Here is an 18,673-nt window from a genome sequence, read left to right on the forward strand (position 1 = left end):
CCCTTTTAAACTCTCCAGTGTGGAAATCTATGGGACTTACTGTGAACGTCATTCACTGCAAAACAGACCAATATTATATATATGATATATAACAGGCAAATAAAAATACTATGCACATATACATAGTAGGCTATAACAGCTTATAGAAGTCTTTAACCAGGAGAATTTTAGTTCATAAGGAATATTTAAACAACCAAAAAGGAAAAAGCAAAACAAAACCAAACCAAAAAAATGGAGTCATGCCTTTCCTTACCTGGCTTGAAAAAGCCCCCACAAGTACTTGTTTTAATCTTTCAAAGGCCTCCATTGACAGAGCCAGAGAAAACCTCTAGAATATGTACAGTATACACGTAGTCACTTATTTCAAGGAGAAAACATTTTCCCCTTGTGAAAATCTGCCCTCAGTGAAATGAATAACCAGCACAGGATCTCGCTGGAATGTTAGTCCTCCTGGACTCAGGAGGGGTGTCCTCCCAGCGAAAACCCACCTTCAGCATCCTCCTCATCCCCTACCTTTCCAGCCGCACATGGTCTGTTCTCACATTTTTATTTATCAGTGCTTGATAATTAAAATTCCCAGGAAACATAATTAGTTTAGAGAGATTTCTACTTTCAAAAAGGTGTCTGAGAGGGACTCTTGTACTTAAGAACCAAGCAGATTCTTTCTGGCGCTAATTCCTTTCCTTTACGCAGGAAATCTTACTTGCTAGATTTGCTTTTCCTCTCCCCTTAAAATATTCTGATGTGAAAAGAAAAGGGTCAGTAAAGAACAAACAAACAAAAAACTGATGAGAAAACGTTTAAAGTCTAATGGAGAAAACGTGTGTATGTGTGTACATATACACACACATGTACTTGAGGGGGGACCCCCAAAAACCCAGAATTTCTTTATAAAACATTGTGTATTCTTACAGGTTTAAACTTTAGTCACCTTCAAAGTACCCTCCATTTGATGCAGTACACCGGCTCTCCTTATCCTCTCTACAATTCTGCAGCCTTCTAACATAATTATTTTTCCCTTGAGTTTGAGTGTCTTGCTCTGACACACTGCAAGATCGGGAAACAGCCCCCACTCTTTCAGATTCCTGAGTGAATATCTGAAATTGTCTAGTAGAACAGAACTGTATGTGAGCAATGGTTCCCTTAGTAAAGCTATTTTTTTTGTGTGTGTATAGAAGCAGTGCCTGCTGTAGAATCCCAATTCTCCTTTTAGTACTTGAACTCCAATTCGCTGCTTTGGGGTAGGTACAGATCATTGCAGAGCACACCTTCTCCCCGCTTCCCCAGCCCCTATCCCTTCCAGGGACTTGTTGCTTAACATCACAGCTCCTCACTTGTTCCACCCAGACCTTAAAGCCAGCCCTTCCTCCTTCCTCTATCTCCAACTTGCTATCACGGCTCCAAGATCAGTTTTTGGGACTAAGAGAAGGAAGCCATTTCACTGTCTCCCTTTTCCCCAGATTCAAGCCACAATACTAAGAGGAATGTTGATATTCGGGAACAACAACATCCATTTTGTGGACAAATCTTAAGAACCTAAGTCTTAGTGAAGTGAGGGAAGAGCCCTTTGATGTGGGGAGCTAATATTCCAAGTTCAGGCCACAAATCTCTAGTACCGGCTGGCCATTGTTCAGGAGGTCCTCCTTGAAGCGAAGTTTTCGTTCCAGGTCTTGAATGACAGCATCCTTTGTGCCTTGAATTTCCTCATCAGAGGCTATTCTAGCAGTTCTGTTGGCTTTCTTTGGAAATCCCCTGCAGGACAAAGGCACAAGGCGGTATAGTCAGTTGTCAGACATGTAGGTCCAAGTCAAACATTGACGTCCAACAAGAGTGCAATGTGTCAACGTGTCTCTTCCCAGTCTTTTTTTTTTTTTTTTTTTTTAATGCTACATCTATGCCAACTAATTACGGAACCATGAAAGCTGGATTCAGTGTTCAAGTAACATTAATTGGAACCAGTTCTCAGAGGAAGTTTAAACACCTCAGGGGACTGTGCCTCAGTGGTCAGATAATGGCCAGGGGGAGGGAAGGCCTGCATTTTAGCCCTGGGGGGCGGCCATGAAGAGTGAAAATATGATGTGATTTGTATTCATCTGTCCTAGGCTTAAAATCTGGCTCTTCTTTGTATTGGGCTTGTGACTTTAGCCAGTTTCTTAATGTTTGTTATGAATAGGAATACAAATATATACCACATCTGACTGTTGAGAGGATTTGAAAGAGAACATGTTTCTTTCATACTTTCACAAATTTAATCATTTTGATCCTTTGTAATCATTTTTATTCAACAACAGTGCTAGGCCCACTCTAAGCAAAAATTAAGTTTGTTACCTTCTCTTCTAACTTGATTAGGGAAGGCAAGTTACAGGACGAGGTCTGTTCACACTAGAGGACCCTGGAAGGCCTGCAAGTCTTGCTATGTTCGGTGCGTCCTAAGACTCCTAAACCTCCTGGAGAGCCTGGGGCTTTCAGGGTAGGTGATACGCTAGAGCCTTTTTTCCCCAAGGACAGTGACAATATGAGCCACATGGAGCCAGGGGACATTGGTGCTGGATGCTTGATAGGGGTGGAATCAACGTTTTTTGGTGCCTGAAGCAGTTTTCTTCCTATTTATCTTCCTTTCCCCTCATGAGGCTGTGGGTAAAGATTAAGGAGAAATGGAACACCTCTACCATCGGCCCCTGGTCCTCCCGAGGGCCATTCCTTCCTCCTGTCCACTCCCCTTTGGGTCCTTGCTGAACTCCCTCTGATATTTGTTGGGTGTTCATCCTTTCATGTGCTTCGCAAGGGTGAGGCCCACCTATTCCCAAACTCAGGGGTCATTAACCTAAGAGGGTTTGAGCGGTCTCAATCCCCCGGACAGTAGTTAGTTTAGCCAGAGGCCTGTGGCGGAGCCCTGACCAGTGAGACTGGGGAAATGGAGGCGGGAGTGAGCGGGCGCGGCGCACGGGGAGAGGCTCCTGCTCTCCACACACTGGGCGGCCTACAGTGTGTGCTGTGAAATTGCGCACCTGGAACCTGTACAATTGTGTTAGTCAGCTTCACCCCAATAAATTCAATAAAAAGGAAAAAAATTGTTCCCATCTGTAAAAAGAAACCTAAGAAGAAATGTCCCTCTTCTTTCACTGGCTACCACTGTGTCCAAAGTGTAGTGCCCAAAATTGCTGCATCCACTTCATGACCATGAGGGGGGAGCCCACAACGTGCCAAAGATGACAGCTGGAAAGAAGACCACGGGTCCCTGAGTGTTTGGGGGACACTGTTAACCTACCATGGAACTGCCTGACCCCATGTGTTAGGTCAAAAAATAAACCCCATGTATTTAATCTGGTAGTTGAGTTTTCTGTTACCTATAATGAAAGAATTCTAGATGATAGCTTTTCAGGTTTTTTCTTTCTAGTTGTTTGCCCCTGAATTTCACATAGGATGATGTCAGGCCTTGGTTTTAAAGAAATAAAGAAATAAAATACTGTGATCCCCTGTGTTTGTAACATATGCCTAAAAGTGGTTGGTCAAGCCTTAAGTTGTATCCTATTCACTGGGAATGGATCTTGATTTTTGAGAGCTGGGGAATGAACTTGACCCATTAATAGAAAAAGCCATAGGAAATATGACTTAACCTTAATTTTTAGTACCTCTCTCCACTACTCTGTCTCTTGGGACGGTGTCGCCAGCCTTCAGGCTTTACTTGGCTGTCTTCTCGGGAAGGAGGACCCCAACCATCTACCCCGTCAGCTATCGTACCGTGTTTGCTATCTGCACAGCCCTCACCGCACGCTGTCATCGCATGTTCTGCCTCACTGTCTCGCTCTCACCATGCCTCTGGTTCATCACAGCGCTTGTCAAAGCGCAGGCCTCCAGGAAACATCCAGGGAGTGAGTGGATGGATGTACTGTCTGCCTCCACTTCTGACCTCCCTTTGCCTTCCCTCCTCAGGCAAGAAAATTCCTGCCACAGCCATGTGAAATCAAACCACGTGGAGCAAGTCAGGCTTAGAACAAGTGAAAAATAAAAAAAATACATGATTTTGGAAATAAAGTTCTTCATTGCTTTTGACTACGGCCTTGCATCTGAGAAGTAGAAGAGCTAGGTTTGGAAGCCACCTGAACGGTAGTATTAAAGACAGCTAGCTCACTGTCAGCTTCACTGGGAACACACGGGTTCCTTATTACTTTAAACCTGACAGCACGAACCAGTTGCACAACTTGGTGATGATGAGCAGCCTTGGATGACAGGAGGTGTCACTGTGTATCTGTGGGCAGACTACACTGAGAGCCATGTTCTCGGCACAAGTGAGAACCAGAGGGGCTAGAGGCCGACTTTCAAGGTCAGAGCAGGTCACCTAAACAAGAGGGGCAGGGAACTGTGTTTTTAAAAGACAGCCGCAAGTTCTCTCGAACAAGTAAACACCCGTCTATTTACTACTGAGTAAGGCCTGTTGCTTAAAAAGCCTTCTCAGTCCACTTGACTCTTTAGGGGACGTAAGAACAGCTGCGCTAGGACATTATGTATAGAAGACACTGACTCTGGTATGGGTACCTGCCCACCTGGGCATTTTATAACTTCAGAGGACAATTAAAACTACTCTTTGATCCAGATTCAACCCCCAATAATTCTGTGTTTCTTTTAACTAGCCAATTCCTGAGCCTATGAATATTACCAGCATCAGAAGTGCTTTTACTTCATCCCTGTTTCTGCCTATTTTTTAAGACATTATTTTCTTTTACTTTCAGAATTTAAGACACACACATTTTCTTGATGCTGAGCAGTTAACACTGAAATAAAAATCAACTAATTGAGAGACTTTTGCATGTTTAATAGTCACTGCACAAATACTTATGGAGCCTCCGGCTTCCTCAGTGCAGTCTCAACACTACTCTGTATGAGATGGAGAAGAGCCATATCCTAAAGGAGGACTTTGATCACAAGAGGTTAATAATCAGGTTGGAGAATAAATGAAGGAACAAACAATGTGGTAGCAATTGTAGGCGCAGTGGGAGTAAAAAGGAAGTGGGAAAGAATGCTGGCTGCAATGGCTGCAGTCGAGTCTATGAAAGAGGAAGTGCGGGTGATCTGGGAAGATGATGAGGGTGTAGACAAGTAGAGAGGGGAGAGGAAGGATCCAGAGTCAGCATGACTAAAGGCGTGGAGGTCAGGTTCTCTCTTTTATCACTTAAAGGCTGTGTGGGGAGTTACCTACGGGCTATGTGCCTCCCTCTCCTTCTCTGTAAAATGTGGGAATTAGAAGCGCGCATCTCAGCATCGCGGGGGGCACTGCAGGAGGCCGGGTGCCGGTTGCCTAGGCTCACACACACTCTCCAGCACGGAAGTGAATCTCAGAGACGGGACTGGCTGAGGGGAAGGGAATGAAAGGAGGTGAAAGAGGTGCCAAGAAATCTTTGACCAGAGTTTCCAAACATGTGGAAATAACCTTCCCTAATGGACTTTTCAGTGCTCAGCTCTGTTCTAGGAATACAATGTTGATCACAGCTACGTCACCATGCTTGGAAAAATTACATTCCATGGCGAGGAGGGTGGGAGGGAGCATGGGCGGAAGGAAGGACACATCAGGAGGCGGCCGGTCACAGGACTGTAAGGCGATGACTGCATTAGAGAGTGCAGTTCATCACCGGTCTGTAGAGCTGACACTGCAGCTGAGGCCAGGTGACAGGAAGGTGGCTGCCGTGTGAGGCCCTGCCGGAGAGCGGGGCAGTGCAAAGCTGCCATGACCGGCACGAGCCTGGCAGGGCAACCGGGCATCGTGAGCCCAGAGGAAAGAAGCGCGGGCGGTACAGGTTGCAGGATTTCTCACACTGCTGTTAATATGGAACCTTTTTTCTTAGAGGGTGTCACATGTGGACTAATTTTAGGAAATTGTGTTAAGAACTGAGTAAAAAGTTAAGAGGTTAGTATTTAAAGATTAGGGTTAGAAGCCAAAATGGAGTATTTGGAAGGCCATGTGTAGATTACTTAGAGGCACCAGGAAAGACAAGTAGTTATAAGTGTTTGAGGCAAAGTCTTGGAAACTGGGTTTGTATTTCCTATAAAACTAATTCTGTGTTGGAGTTTAATGTAAAATGGCTGTGGTTTGCTCCCCCAAATGGCATCTACTTTTGATAAATGAAGAGCAACAGCTTTTCAGGAAAGAGTGGTGAAAAAGGGATGATGTGTACAATTACAAAATAAAATGCTTAGTCAAAGTAAACTGTTACCCGAACCAGCCCTCTTCACAAAAACCCGTCCTCAGAAGCAAACCTCAACCAGTAAACGGTTCATACAAGCCTCCCACACTAGATACTTCAGTGTATACACACTCAGCCCAACTGTGCAGAAAACATTACTGATCTGTTTACTCTAGCTTCAACAGTAAGTCACTTGCCATTTAAAAATACTATTCATGTGGCTTGGCGTAAAAACATCTCAAGCATATACACAAGCATCTGGAAGGTAAAATCTTCCAGATTCAGTCACGAAATCCCAGAAGGGTTTTTTTTTTAATTTTTATTTTTTCTTCTTCCCTTGGCTACTGAATAATCTTAAGAACATCCTCCTCTTGATATCCTATTCTAGGTCAACTCAGCGTATTTCTGAAACTCAAATCTCCAGAGCACAATATTGATTCAAGAGGTCACGAGCCTGTCTTGCAACTAGAGACATTTTTTAAACTACTAATAGTCCTCTCATAGTTAGTGATATCTAATGGTAATGAAATTCCACAAAATTCCAGAGTGAGCAAAATCATTAACATGTTGGCATTTCGTTATTCCTCATATTCAAGAATTAACATACATCAATAAAAAGAGCCCAAGATATACAAACTGAGTTCTTATATATCAAAAGCCAAAGCTGTTAGAGTACAGTGAGTACCTTAAGCCCATACTTACGGAAAATAGATCACTTTATACTAAAATTAAGCTCCCATTACTTTTTAGGCTATCTAAAGAATAAACTCACACACCTGCGGGCACTACACCTATTTGCAACTTGGACAGAACCATCCAGGACCGAGCAGATCTCTTTCTGAGCTCCTCCTGGGGCAGACATTTCAACAGAACTGTCACTAGTCACAGCAGACCCGGAGACCCCTCCTACCAATCTGGTGGGAAATAGTTGCCCAGGATTAGATTCATCTTTGTGTAGCATCTCTGAGACACAGGACCCTAATGAGCCCAATGACAGGGCCCTGGGGCACCCCCACGCCCCGCAGGCCTCTGCCTTGAATGGGGAATGTCCTGCAGGACGGGAGAGAGGCAGGAGCCATGAGACAATGTCTGCAAAGTCCAGTGCAGCTTCTGTCTTTTCTATTAGTTACTATCTAAATACTGTCTTGACTCAGAACCTGTCTGAAGTACATCTGAATCTGTTTATAAACTTCTCCTTAGGACTCAGGTTTTGGTTTTGTTGGTCTGCAGCAGTTTTCTTTAATTAAGAATTTCAGACACCAGATTTATTAGAGATGAACTGGGCAAATCATTAGCTCCAATGAATACCCTCCTTGCTTAAGCTTATTCCAGAACCCTGGGAAGTGCCTTCACCTCTTGGTGCCTCTCACCTTGAATGAAGACGGTGTTCCCACCCACCTGTTTCTTATAAATCAGAGAGAAGAAGAGGGACAACGATAACACATCTATAAAGAGCAGGGTGACTAGAGAATAAAAGCGCTACTGAGAGCTTTTACTTTTGGCAAACGTGGGCTCACATTTCCAAACAAAGCCCTTCTTTAAGGCTTCTATAAGAGAGGCAGTGAAGAGTTGTAGCACTTCGGCTCTGTGGCGCCCCCTTGTGAGAACGGATGCCAAGAATGTCAAGGTGGGCGGAAGATGCAGTGCCAACCTGTGCCAGTCTGGTTCTCGGGGATAGATCTGATTCACCCTGAGCTTAATACAGCCGCTCAGAGCCCAGCAGAGACAGAACTGCCACACTGTTCTCAGGTGGCATTCCCAGGCCCTCCGGAGTCCCACCGTCTCCTAGGGCTGATTTACTGTGGTGCATAGAAGAGCAGGTTACAGCGATGGAAGCTATAAAACTACCAGCAATTGTGAGGGGAGTAGAATACACTAATTTTATAAATGTGCAAACATTTCTTTCTAAGGCATGTTCTCCTTGCTGCCTCCATCTGAAAGATTTAGTCACCTTAACATTTGTGTCTGTCAGCAGCTTTGAGAAGGGGGTTATTTTCTCTGCTGGTGACCTCGGTAACCTTGGGGAAGAATGTAGCGGCCTGAAGAAAGAAAAGCACTAGAGGGACCCCATGTGCGGAAGTCCCCCGAACTGCAGTCAGCCAGCCACCCAGCCCTGCTGCCGCTTCCAGGCTCCTCTCTGTCATCCGTCTTCTCGACTGTGGTTTATCACTGGCACCCACCGCCTTTGTTCCCTGCCTTGACCTCTGCTACCCAGACATTCGAGAAACAGAACCTTATCTCCAGACTATTTACAAAGTTAGTAAATAATCAACCTTAACAAGGACCATGCTAAACGTGCAAACAAACTAAAACAGCTAGTATGCAACTGATGATTAAGAAAACATATCTGAAATTCACACTTAAGATTTTGGTGGGAAACAGGGAAACAAAAATCTAATGTGTTTCTACTTCACCAAGTCATGTGTAATCAGTCTACTTACTGGAACTTGACACACATGGCGGAACTGTCCAATTAGGGAAATAACGAATATAAGTGAAACTGAATTTGCTGTCATATTAACCACAAGTAACCAATGACATATAAATGAAAGTAACTTAAAAGATTCATTTGACAAAAGTTCGGCAGTTGCTCCAAGTTCAAGGATGCCAATGAGGCATGGCAGCCCTGAAACTCACTCAGTCCGTGGCAAATTACGTGGAATGCTAGGAAGGATAAATAGCTACCTTTTTGTTTCTAATTCAGAATGCAAGCGAGGGATCCCACATTATGCCGGAGGAAAAAATGTTCTAAAAGTCACATGCATCAAACAAACCCAAAGACCGAATTCAAGTGTGTGATTCAGCAATAGGAAAATTTCTTGAAGGTAAAGGAGAACTATAAACGACGGCTGATTAGGCCAGAACAGAGCGCAAAATCTGCTGCCTGGTATTGCCACTTATCTTTGGTGTCACCGCACCTAATTGTCTTTGGATGTAGTCTGCATAGCCAGAGAATCAGCATGACTTCTCCATGAACTTTAAAGAAACAGCAGGAGCTGCTGGACTCTTGTGGCAACAGTTATAACATATTTTGACCCCATAAAATGGGTAACTGTGATAGATGCTGATAAGAAACAAGTGCTTCTATTTCTTGAAGTAAACTCTTAAATCTGCTTATCTTAAGAGAATTTCAAAGTCCAAGATCAGAATAAACCACTGTTTCTACTTAGGATGATAAAAGGCATGACCACCCAATGCCTCTGATAGACTAATCTTCAGTCAAATCCTGTATGAGGAATATTACATTATTTATCTTTCTGGGGAGCAAGATTTGGTACCATTTCATAGAATGAAAGGATAGAGAGTCATGCAGCAAACTCCTACTTTTTAAGGCTAATAGTTCGTGTCTTTGCAGCAAGGTAAGGCTTCATTTCCTAGCAGCCAAATAAAAACTGAGAGAAGTAGGGGAGAAAGAGAAAGGTTTTTTCGGGCAATTTGACTGGCTCAACTTTTAATAGAAGCTCATTATCACATCATTACTATACAGACTCCTCCTTTATTCCACTTATTTATGTCCATTTGACTGAACTTTTTCCAATAAAGAGTTGAGAAGAAGCCAGATTTCAAACTTAGAATTCATGTACTCAACATTTAGAAAGTGCCTAACCAAAAAAACAAACAAACAAAAAAAAAAAACAACAAAAAAATTGCTATCTAAAGCTCCTTGACTCACCTTGTCAAAGTCAAACAAAGCAAGTACTCATTCTAAGGTAGCATTAGTACATCCTGGAATGGAAAACTTTTCCATATAAATGAAAATAACCCGAACTCTAAGGTCTGCTTATTTTTATTCTTTAGTAGGGCTTCCATCTTTTCTCTCTGAACAATACTGGCATTCCAGCGAACCCTGGAGTAGGACTTCAACAGGTGTTGAGATATGGGAACTGGCTTGACCTCTGCTAGCTCTCACTTAGTTCTGAACCCTTCAGTCAGACACGTGTGTGCTAGCTTTTACACAATTTACTCTTCACCTGGGCATGCCAAACACCTGTGCGACATTTCTTTGGAAGGCTTTACTGTACTTTTGTAGCTGGCATCTTATTTATCCTCATAGATTTTCTATTTAAAGATTTCAGAGGGCTGCATATCATCATTGTGAGATAAAGCAAGGCACGTATTAAATAATATGCAAACAGAGGAAGAGGGTCCATGTCATCTCCCAAGAGATCACTGTTGGCTGAGGACAGAACTGGCACCATTTCTTCACTTGATTGCATAGGCCTTCACTTATTTGGATTAACAATATAAAGACATTTACATGTCCCCCCCTTCTAGCCAATCACTACATAAATGTAAAGGCTTCTTAATTCTGTTAATTTAGATAGTTCAAAAACATTAAGTGTATACTTAATAACCAAGCCCTTCCAGCTCTATTGTAATATTGATCTGAAATATTAAGATGCATAGTTTGGTGGCAGCATGGATTTGGAGTCAGACTTGCATGGATTCAAATATCAGCTTGGTGGCCCTACAACCCTGGGCAAACTGTTGAACTGCTGGAACCCTCCCTTGTAGGTGAGGCAATCATGTCTCTTAGAAATGTATCAAATGCGAGAACAGAAGTGAATTGCTTAGCACTATGCTCAGTAAATAGTAGCTGACACCACTACCATGAAAATTAAGAGTACTGCTTAGATTCTGGGTAGTTCCTGAGAAGATCTTGTATTATTTAGTGCAGAAGAAAAAGTGTTGATTGTGATAACGGTAAGGTAACTATGCAAGAACAGCTTGGTAAAGTTGCTGTGTTAAGAATTTGAAAATTGGATGAAGGGAGGTATGTAAAAATGTCACAATGGGACCCTGGGCTGCAGGTCAGTGGGCGCACTTTGAAGGGTGTGTGCTGAAGGGGCAAGACCACCTTAGGTGGGAGGGGGTGCGGCTGTCACTCACGCGGGGGTGACGCCCTTGGGCAGGCCCAGGGCGTTGACTGCCACGGGTGGCGGCTGCGAGGGCAGCAAGGCACTGAGGAAGGCTGCAGGTGTCTGGCTGTGGCCGAAGCGGGCGGCGGGGGAGGCGCAGTGGGAGGCCGGGGCTGAGCTCGGCAGAGGCGGTGGCGGAGGCGGCAGCGGGAACACGTCTGGCACTGGGAAGGCCGTGGTGGGGCTGAAGACCGGGGGCGGCGGCGGCGGGGGTGACGGCGAGGATGGGCCCCACGGGGCCTCTGTCTCGGCGCCAAAGGGCTGCGTGAAGGGGGGTGCGGGCGCGCGACCAAAATGCTTCGGTGTTGGGGACATGGGCGACGGGAGGCTGGAGGAGCTGGGGCTGGAGGCCGGCGTGCCGTGGCTGGAGGCTGGGCCCAGGTTCTGCGCAGCGATGAACTGCTTGGGGCGCGCGTAGTTGAAGGAGCCGGAGGACTGCATGGCGGGGGTGGCTCGGGAGGCGAGCGCGCTCATGGGCTCCGGGGCCACAGGCGACGCGCAGGCCGCGAGCTCGGGGAAGGCGGGAGGCGGTGGGAAGGGCGGCGAGGGTGGCGCGCTGCGTGGGGCGCTGGTCGCGGGGAGCCGCGCGCTGGCCTCCTGCTCCAGGCGGATTTGGTTCTGTAGTTGCTGGATTTTCAGAGGGTCCCTGGGAAGAGAGAAAAGCGACACCTTCAGAGAGGGAACTGGAGGGAACATTCGTTTGGTGCGGCGAGGTTAGGCTGTGACCATGACTTCCCTTGCCTGCCAGCTAGTCCCACACTGTACCTGGCGAATAAGACATAAGTGTTAGCCCTGGAGTGTGGAATCGTCTGTAATTAACTCTGGACAAAGCACTAAATCAATTTTGTATGATCTGTGAATTTAATCATCTTTTCCCTAAGGTAATTTCAACCAGTTTACAAATTGTGGTGGAAATTTTGATCGACTTCCAGGAGCCCTATTTCCTTCTCATGGAACCAGTAGAAGTATTAAAAGAAAAACTTCATGAGTCTCAGTCTTCTCATTTGTAGCCAGTGTTTGGAAAAAAGTCTATCCGAATGAGACAGTTCAAAGAAAAAACACTTGATTTAGTTATTTTTGGCAGATTGAGGTTAGTCCTGTTTGCCTACTTCAATGCAATCAATCAACCCTGCCTTCAGTAAATACTACAGGCTGATTTTGGAGGTAAGATCCACTTTAATTTCTGCATTCCACTCCCTCCCCCGCAAATACGCAAAATTTACGATACTAGAAATTTTATTAGTTACCTAAAAAGCCAATTTTTATACAAACCTTAACAAATAATGACACTTGTGTTTAATGCCATACCTAAAACACATGCAAATAATATCTATCTTTAACATGCAGGTGTTTAAGAAGCAATAACAAATTATTAATTTATAATAATGCAGTTTTAATTTCCCAAGTATTTTCCATTGAGAAGAGACTGTATTTTAATTTTTTAATTAAATTTTTAAATTAATTATTGAATTTTTAATTTTAGCAGTTAGCTAAAAATCTTACTCTGTTTTACTCAGAAGCTTTCCTTTTTAACTGAATTTTACATCCAAGATGTTTTCCTTTATTCAGGGCAGATAGTGACCAATGGCTGTCAAAAGAAACTTCAACAGAAGGTGGCACCATAACAAGCAGATGAAACAGGACCAGTTCCATGAATAGGCAAAGCCATGCTCCCAACTTTAAACCTTTTAAAACTAAACACAAAAACTCAAAATCTTCCTTATCCATAGTATTTAATCTTCACAACCAAGCTTTCATAAATCCAAAGCAGTAACAGGAAGGAATTGAAGCTGCTGGTAAAGGTAAAAAATAAGATTTAGATCTGTTATCAAGTATCATTAGCTGTTGATAAACAGCAGCAAAAAAGTTCTAAATTCCTTCCTGCGTCTTCTATTCACTTTCCTAATTATCCAGTGATGTGATTACACTTAAATCCATGAAAAGAGAGCAAGGAACACTTTTTTGGGAACTGAAAAGTATAAAGAGAAGATAGTTCTCTACGCTTCATCTGTGCAGAGCATCAAAGGTTCCAACACCAAAGAGCTCTGTGGGGTCCTATGGAACTGACTCCCGCGTTTTAAAAGCATCGCCGCCACTGCTGGAATCCAGCAGGACGCCCAGGTCCCAGATGTCTGTGTGGTTTGGGTAGGCTGCCCTGCACATGTGCTTCTGCGCTCATGTATTTAGAACTGGCCCAGGAACAGAACTCATAAAAACCACCCACCAATTCTAACACCCATCATCGGGCACTCTCCTTCCGAATCCCCGAGGCCCCTTTCTGATCTCCCCGCCTTCCCCATCTCCTTTTTACTCCCTGGCTATGGAAAAATGCATGCGATTCCTGGAGTGTTCGTCATCATTCACCTGCCCTGTGCACCTGGGCTGGGAGTGGTCTGTGTGGTCCTCCTCACGGCCACTGCGCCCCTACTCCGGGCCAGCCTGGGCTCCCGGGAGCCAGAGCCTCAGCTGTGTCTGAAGGTATTTTAGGCTTGTCTGGCATCAGCAAATAGCTGTGTAATAGCCCTGGCGAGGCTGCTACAAACATCCTATCATGCCCTGTACGTGGGGTGAGGAGTCCTCTACCCAGGGTTAGGGAGTGGATCCTGTGAAGCCAGACCTTAAGGCAGCCAGGGCAGGAAGGCGCAGACCACCACCTCTCTGGCCTTCACTCTCTTCATGGGCTCCAGCCTACTTGTTTGGGCATTACAAAGAACCACCAAGGTTGCTACCCCAAGTGCTCAAAGCAGCCATGACGCCACTTTTAGTAGTAAGTGACAGTTCAAGAAATCATTAATGTAGCATTTCACAAGAAGTGAATAGGCATTCTAGTGTCGTGGCCACTAGTATATATTGCAGTGAGGAACTCTGCTAGGGTTTCCATTCTCTACCACTTTGCACTGGGTGAGGAATATAATATTCAGGGAATCGGAGGGGTAAGGGAGGGGAGAAAAAAAGTCATTTTGGATCTTCAAGCATCTGACTTGATTTCTGTACAAATCATCATTAAAAAAAAAAACAAACTTGAATTAAATGGATCTGAAACCTGGATTCTGAAATGATGACATGTATAATTCTAAGTCATTTTCTCAGTCCTCATTAGATATTGTTTTTTGTTTGTTTGTCTTTTGGTTAAAAGTTGATTTCCACCAAGACAAAAGGCAAAGGGAATGAAAGATACCAGAAAGGGAAGATTACCTGTGGCCTTTGGAAGTTACTTAAAAGTTATTTATTATAATAATTCATCACTTTTCTGGTTTTCCCATTTTTGCTGCTGCCCTGTTCTCTGAAAATGAAATAAAGTGAAACTGAACTGAACCTCTTGGAAACACTGTGTAAAGGTTGAAGATGTAGGTGACGAGTCCTAGGCAGCCCCGTCACAACTACAACACTGCTGGAGCACAGGGTCTTTGGCTGCGCACACCTATTCCATTGAACCCTGCCCAGCTTCTACCGGTTCCCCACCACCCCCGCAATTCAAAGGGACTAAGAAATTCCCCACCCGGACCCCTCCTTCGATTCTGAAGCTTTCAATGCTTAAGGAAATGAGATGTCTAGATTTTTTTTGTCATGCACCTGTCACAGTCCGTTTACAAATGGGAAAGGAATTTTAAGTCGCTAGTAAGTCACCTGTCTAAGCAGGGTTAGACCGGTCGGTCCCTGGCTCCTTTCCCTACACCCGACAGGTCAACATAACAGAGCCCTGACCTAACACTAGACTTACTGGGAGGGTCACTTTGTAATTACTGGTATAGAAATGTCTAACCACAATGCTGTACACCTGAAATAAATAACATAATATTGAACGTCAACTGTAATTGGAAAAGAAAAATTAAAAAGTCAAAAAAGAGCCCTGACCTTCAATATGATTCGTTAAAAAACCTGTAGTCACCTTTCCCTCCTAAGGGTTTAACTCTTACGCCCCCTTGCATTCATAGCCACCAGGCCCTTTAGGGTCTGAGTCTTCGGTGAAGGTTTTAAATATTTACATATTAAAGATTTAAGAATATCTGACTTCAAACGTGATTCTTTTTAGGGTGAAAGGGAGCAACCATGAGAAGATCTTGGCAGCTCGGGAAGGGACTATGTAAATACTAACTCAATGGATTCTCCATTACAGAAAATCAAGGCCCACCCCTGCCCTGCCCCACCGCAGTGGTTTGGGTACAGCTTTGGACAGGAGCAGCTTTAGAGACAGTCGGATGAGGCCAAGATTCAGGTTTGAAGGAGCGATACAGAACCCAGGTCACTCTCCAGTTCAGTCATCCCTCCCGCCACTGGATGAGAGCAGCCGTGGAGAAAGCAAGCAGCCGGTGGTACAGGAGGAAAAGGCTGGGCTCGCAGGTGGGTGGTCCCGGCTTGGAACACAACTCTGCCAGCTCCTAGCCCGGGGGTGACTGCGAGGAGTCCAGCAGCACAGTGCCGGGTGCATCCTTGAAGCTCAATAAACATTCCACAGCAGAAGGGAACCCCCCCTTCCCATCCACCCATCGGGTTACTTTACAAAACAGAGACTTTAAAATATGGAAGATGAGGTGCTACTTACTTCAGGGGATCTTCCTCTTCATCTGTCCCCCAGCAAGTAGCTGGCAAGGACAACAGCAGAGGCACTCGGGGACATGGAGAAGTAGAGATGACGGGCAAGTGGCCAGACCAGCTGAGACGGCCGGTCTCAGCCACTGCCTCTCACCCTTCCGCCCACATAGCCATAGTCGGGGCGGAAGATGAGGGACAGTGCTTATCACCTTCCTGCCACTGGACTGACTCATGTACAACCCCAGGGGGTGGTGTTGGCACTATTATCCCCATTTTCTAAATTCCTCGTAGATTAGTGAGGTCAAGTAACCTGCCTAAGGGCAGAAGCGAGAGGTGAAGGGCGGCTGGCTGGCTCCAGAACCTCAGCTACATCATTCTCTCCGAAGTGCTCAGTAAAGGGAAAAGGTTTATTAAAATGTTAGTCATTGTTACTGCATATCACACTTTCTCTGGGGAATGGCAGCCCAAGCTCAAAATAAAGGATGTGAAAGTGAATTTCTGGAAAATGACTTTTCTGTAACTGGGTAATTCCCAGTGTGCCTCCGGTGCACTGTCTGGATGGCGAGGAGTGATTTTCCCCTGCTCGCACAAACAGAGATGGAGTATTTATAACTGTCTGGAGAAACTCTTGGGATCACGAAGCTGGAAAACATTTGTGCTTTCAGAATAAATATGCCGTTGCTTTATATATTTCCTTCTGTTTTTTATTGCGTGATACAGAAGTCACTCCATGACAAAGAGTTGCGATGCTGCACCCTCTGAAGGGGGAGCTCCTCTGGTCCCGCTGTTCACAAGCGCGTTGCAGGCAGGGAGCAGGATGGTCCAGCATCCTTGCAGCACTAAGCCCACAAGCGACCTCACAACAACCAAGCCCACACTAAGTATGGCGGACACATCACTGTCAATGGCAACACCGAGGTTGATTTCTGGCTGCAATTCCTGTACCCTGCTGGTTCCTCAAAGTCAGCAGGGCTGCCCTGTAAGAGAGCCCCATGTGGACCGGGGAATTCGAAGACTTTTGAAATGATGGTAATTATGTGAATTAGGGGATAAACCGCTTGTGTGTTCCCACAACATACTCCTCTCTGACTGGGATCAGCTCAGGATCTTATGTATGAGGGAGCTCAAAATAATAATTCTGAGAACTTATAAAATAGAGAAACTATGAAACTCCTACAAGGGCTTCAGTTCAGGGTGTACTCATTAAAGTTCCATCTACGACTTTATTATATTTATACTTCAATTGTCTTGTTTTTCTTCCATTACTCATGCTTCCATTTATGTCTTCATGTCATAGAAACTAGGTCTACTTGGGGAAGGTCAATATCTAACAACTTGCTTGGTTTAGCACTAGGTTATTATTGCCCCTCAGTAAAAGGTATAGAAATCACAATCTTGAGAACAATCATTTACACCATAAAAATAGGTTAATATAAGCCAAATGAGAGTATATTACATTGGATTTATGGGAGGCTATAAGTATAAAAATAACTATGACTATAAACACGTTCCCCAGAAGGGTAGGGGAGAGGTCAGTGGTAGACTTGGATTTTTTACAAAGTATCATAAACACGAGAATGTAAAAATCAAATTAAAATTGACCACTTTGAAAATGTGTGTTTAACGTGTGTTGCAAAATGACATGGGTTTCTTTATAAAAGACCATTTCTCTTATCTTTAATTCACTCTGAGCCCTTTGTAAATCATGCTGACTCCAGACACAGCCAAGGCTGAATGCAATTAATTACATAGGAGGGTTCAAGGAAGAAGCGACCCGCATGAAATGAGACCACAACTTGAGTCTCTTTTAGGAAGACTCATCTTTTCCACTTAGAATAAGAACCGCATTTGGCTCTGCTACAGAAAAACAGTAGCTCTTTATGTCTTGATACATAAAGTTGATCTCTATTTGAAGTCATTCCATGCACCATGAGAAGGAGAGGGAGCAATTGCCGACCAATTCATAATCCTCCTGGGAAAGTCTCTGGAATATCAAAGGATGGCTGTGTCTCTCGCGTGGCACAAGGTGGGGCTTGGGGGGGGGGCGGTGTTCTGACAAAGGGCAACGCCAGCATGAGTTCCGAAGGACTTGCACCCTGTAGCGACTTCCCAGATGCGGAGCATTCTCCTTTCGGAGGAGCAGAGAGATGCAGCGCTCTGGCCTAAGTGGTCATCTGGCTTCGTGAAGCCTGTGGGACGTGGTCCAAGGCATTCACAGCCCCACCAGAAGAAAAGGATGTATATCGCAACACAAATTGACTGTGATAAGGGACAGGCTTTGATGGTGTTTACAGTCTTGATAAGCCTAGATGAAGCCGAGTGACGTGGAGCTCCAGCATTTCAGCCTTTCCAGCCTTGGCCCTTTCCGGGCGGGAAGGAATGTGAGGTCAGGTTCTAAAAGCATCAACCCTGCATCACAGTTAAATGCCTTAAATAATTTTCATTTCTATTGCCACATAGGCCAATGAAAACAGCAGGAAGATATTAGCTGCTGATTCTTATAAAGACTCTGCTAATTTAATGGACATGAAAAGGGAATTAATATGGACTATTGCCAACTGAAAATGTTTGGTATTAATTCTTAACATAGACAAAGTAGATTTTTAAAGAAAAATCAGTCTTCAACCTTTTCTGTCAACGCTTGAGGCAAAATCAGTGATCTCATTTCTAACTGAAACACCAAAGAAAAGCTCCCTGAGAGAGAGATGTTGAGGAGCTTTAGGGTCTTACCCGTACAATTTCTCAGACAGTTTAAAGAATTGGGGAAAAAAGATGGACAAATACTCAACTGTCAGTCTTACAATGAAATAAAGCATTTGGCATACTCTAGGGTTTCATTTCGTTCATGTTTCCTCAAATTTCCATGTTGCCATTGAGAGACTTGTCCCATCCCTTCTGTCATTTCCATTTCAGTTTGCTGAATTGAGTATCTCTCAAGCTGTAATGTGCAGTTTGTATTTGTAAGAATGAATTATTACTAAGGGCAAAATGTCGTATCATTTCAAAAGAAACAACCATTACCTACTCACCCAATGGCTTTAT

At 44.4% G+C, this 18,673-nt stretch overlaps 1 protein-coding gene across 4 annotated transcripts in view; it reads right to left on the reverse strand.

Moving 5' to 3' along the window:
* The window catches only part of PALLD (palladin, cytoskeletal associated protein), a 348,613-nt gene that overhangs the window by 24,692 nt on the left and 305,248 nt on the right, over positions 1-18,673 (reverse strand). For all 4 annotated transcript variants that reach the window (XM_054576070.1, XM_054576069.1, XM_054576072.1 and 1 more), the window contains 2 exons: positions 11,070-11,744; positions 1,617-1,752 (listed from right to left, as the gene is read on the reverse strand). In XM_054576070.1, the coding sequence (XP_054432045.1) occupies positions 1,617-1,752; positions 11,070-11,744 (811 nt within the window). The remainder of the gene's footprint in view (positions 1-1,616; positions 1,753-11,069; positions 11,745-18,673) is intronic.

This window comes from Pteronotus mesoamericanus, unplaced genomic scaffold (assembly GCF_021234165.1).
Source record: "Pteronotus mesoamericanus isolate MK-2021 breed Mesoamerican mustached bat unplaced genomic scaffold, CSHL_Meso_final contig_32, whole genome shotgun sequence".
Classification (NCBI taxonomy): domain Eukaryota; kingdom Metazoa; phylum Chordata; class Mammalia; order Chiroptera; family Mormoopidae; genus Pteronotus; species Pteronotus mesoamericanus.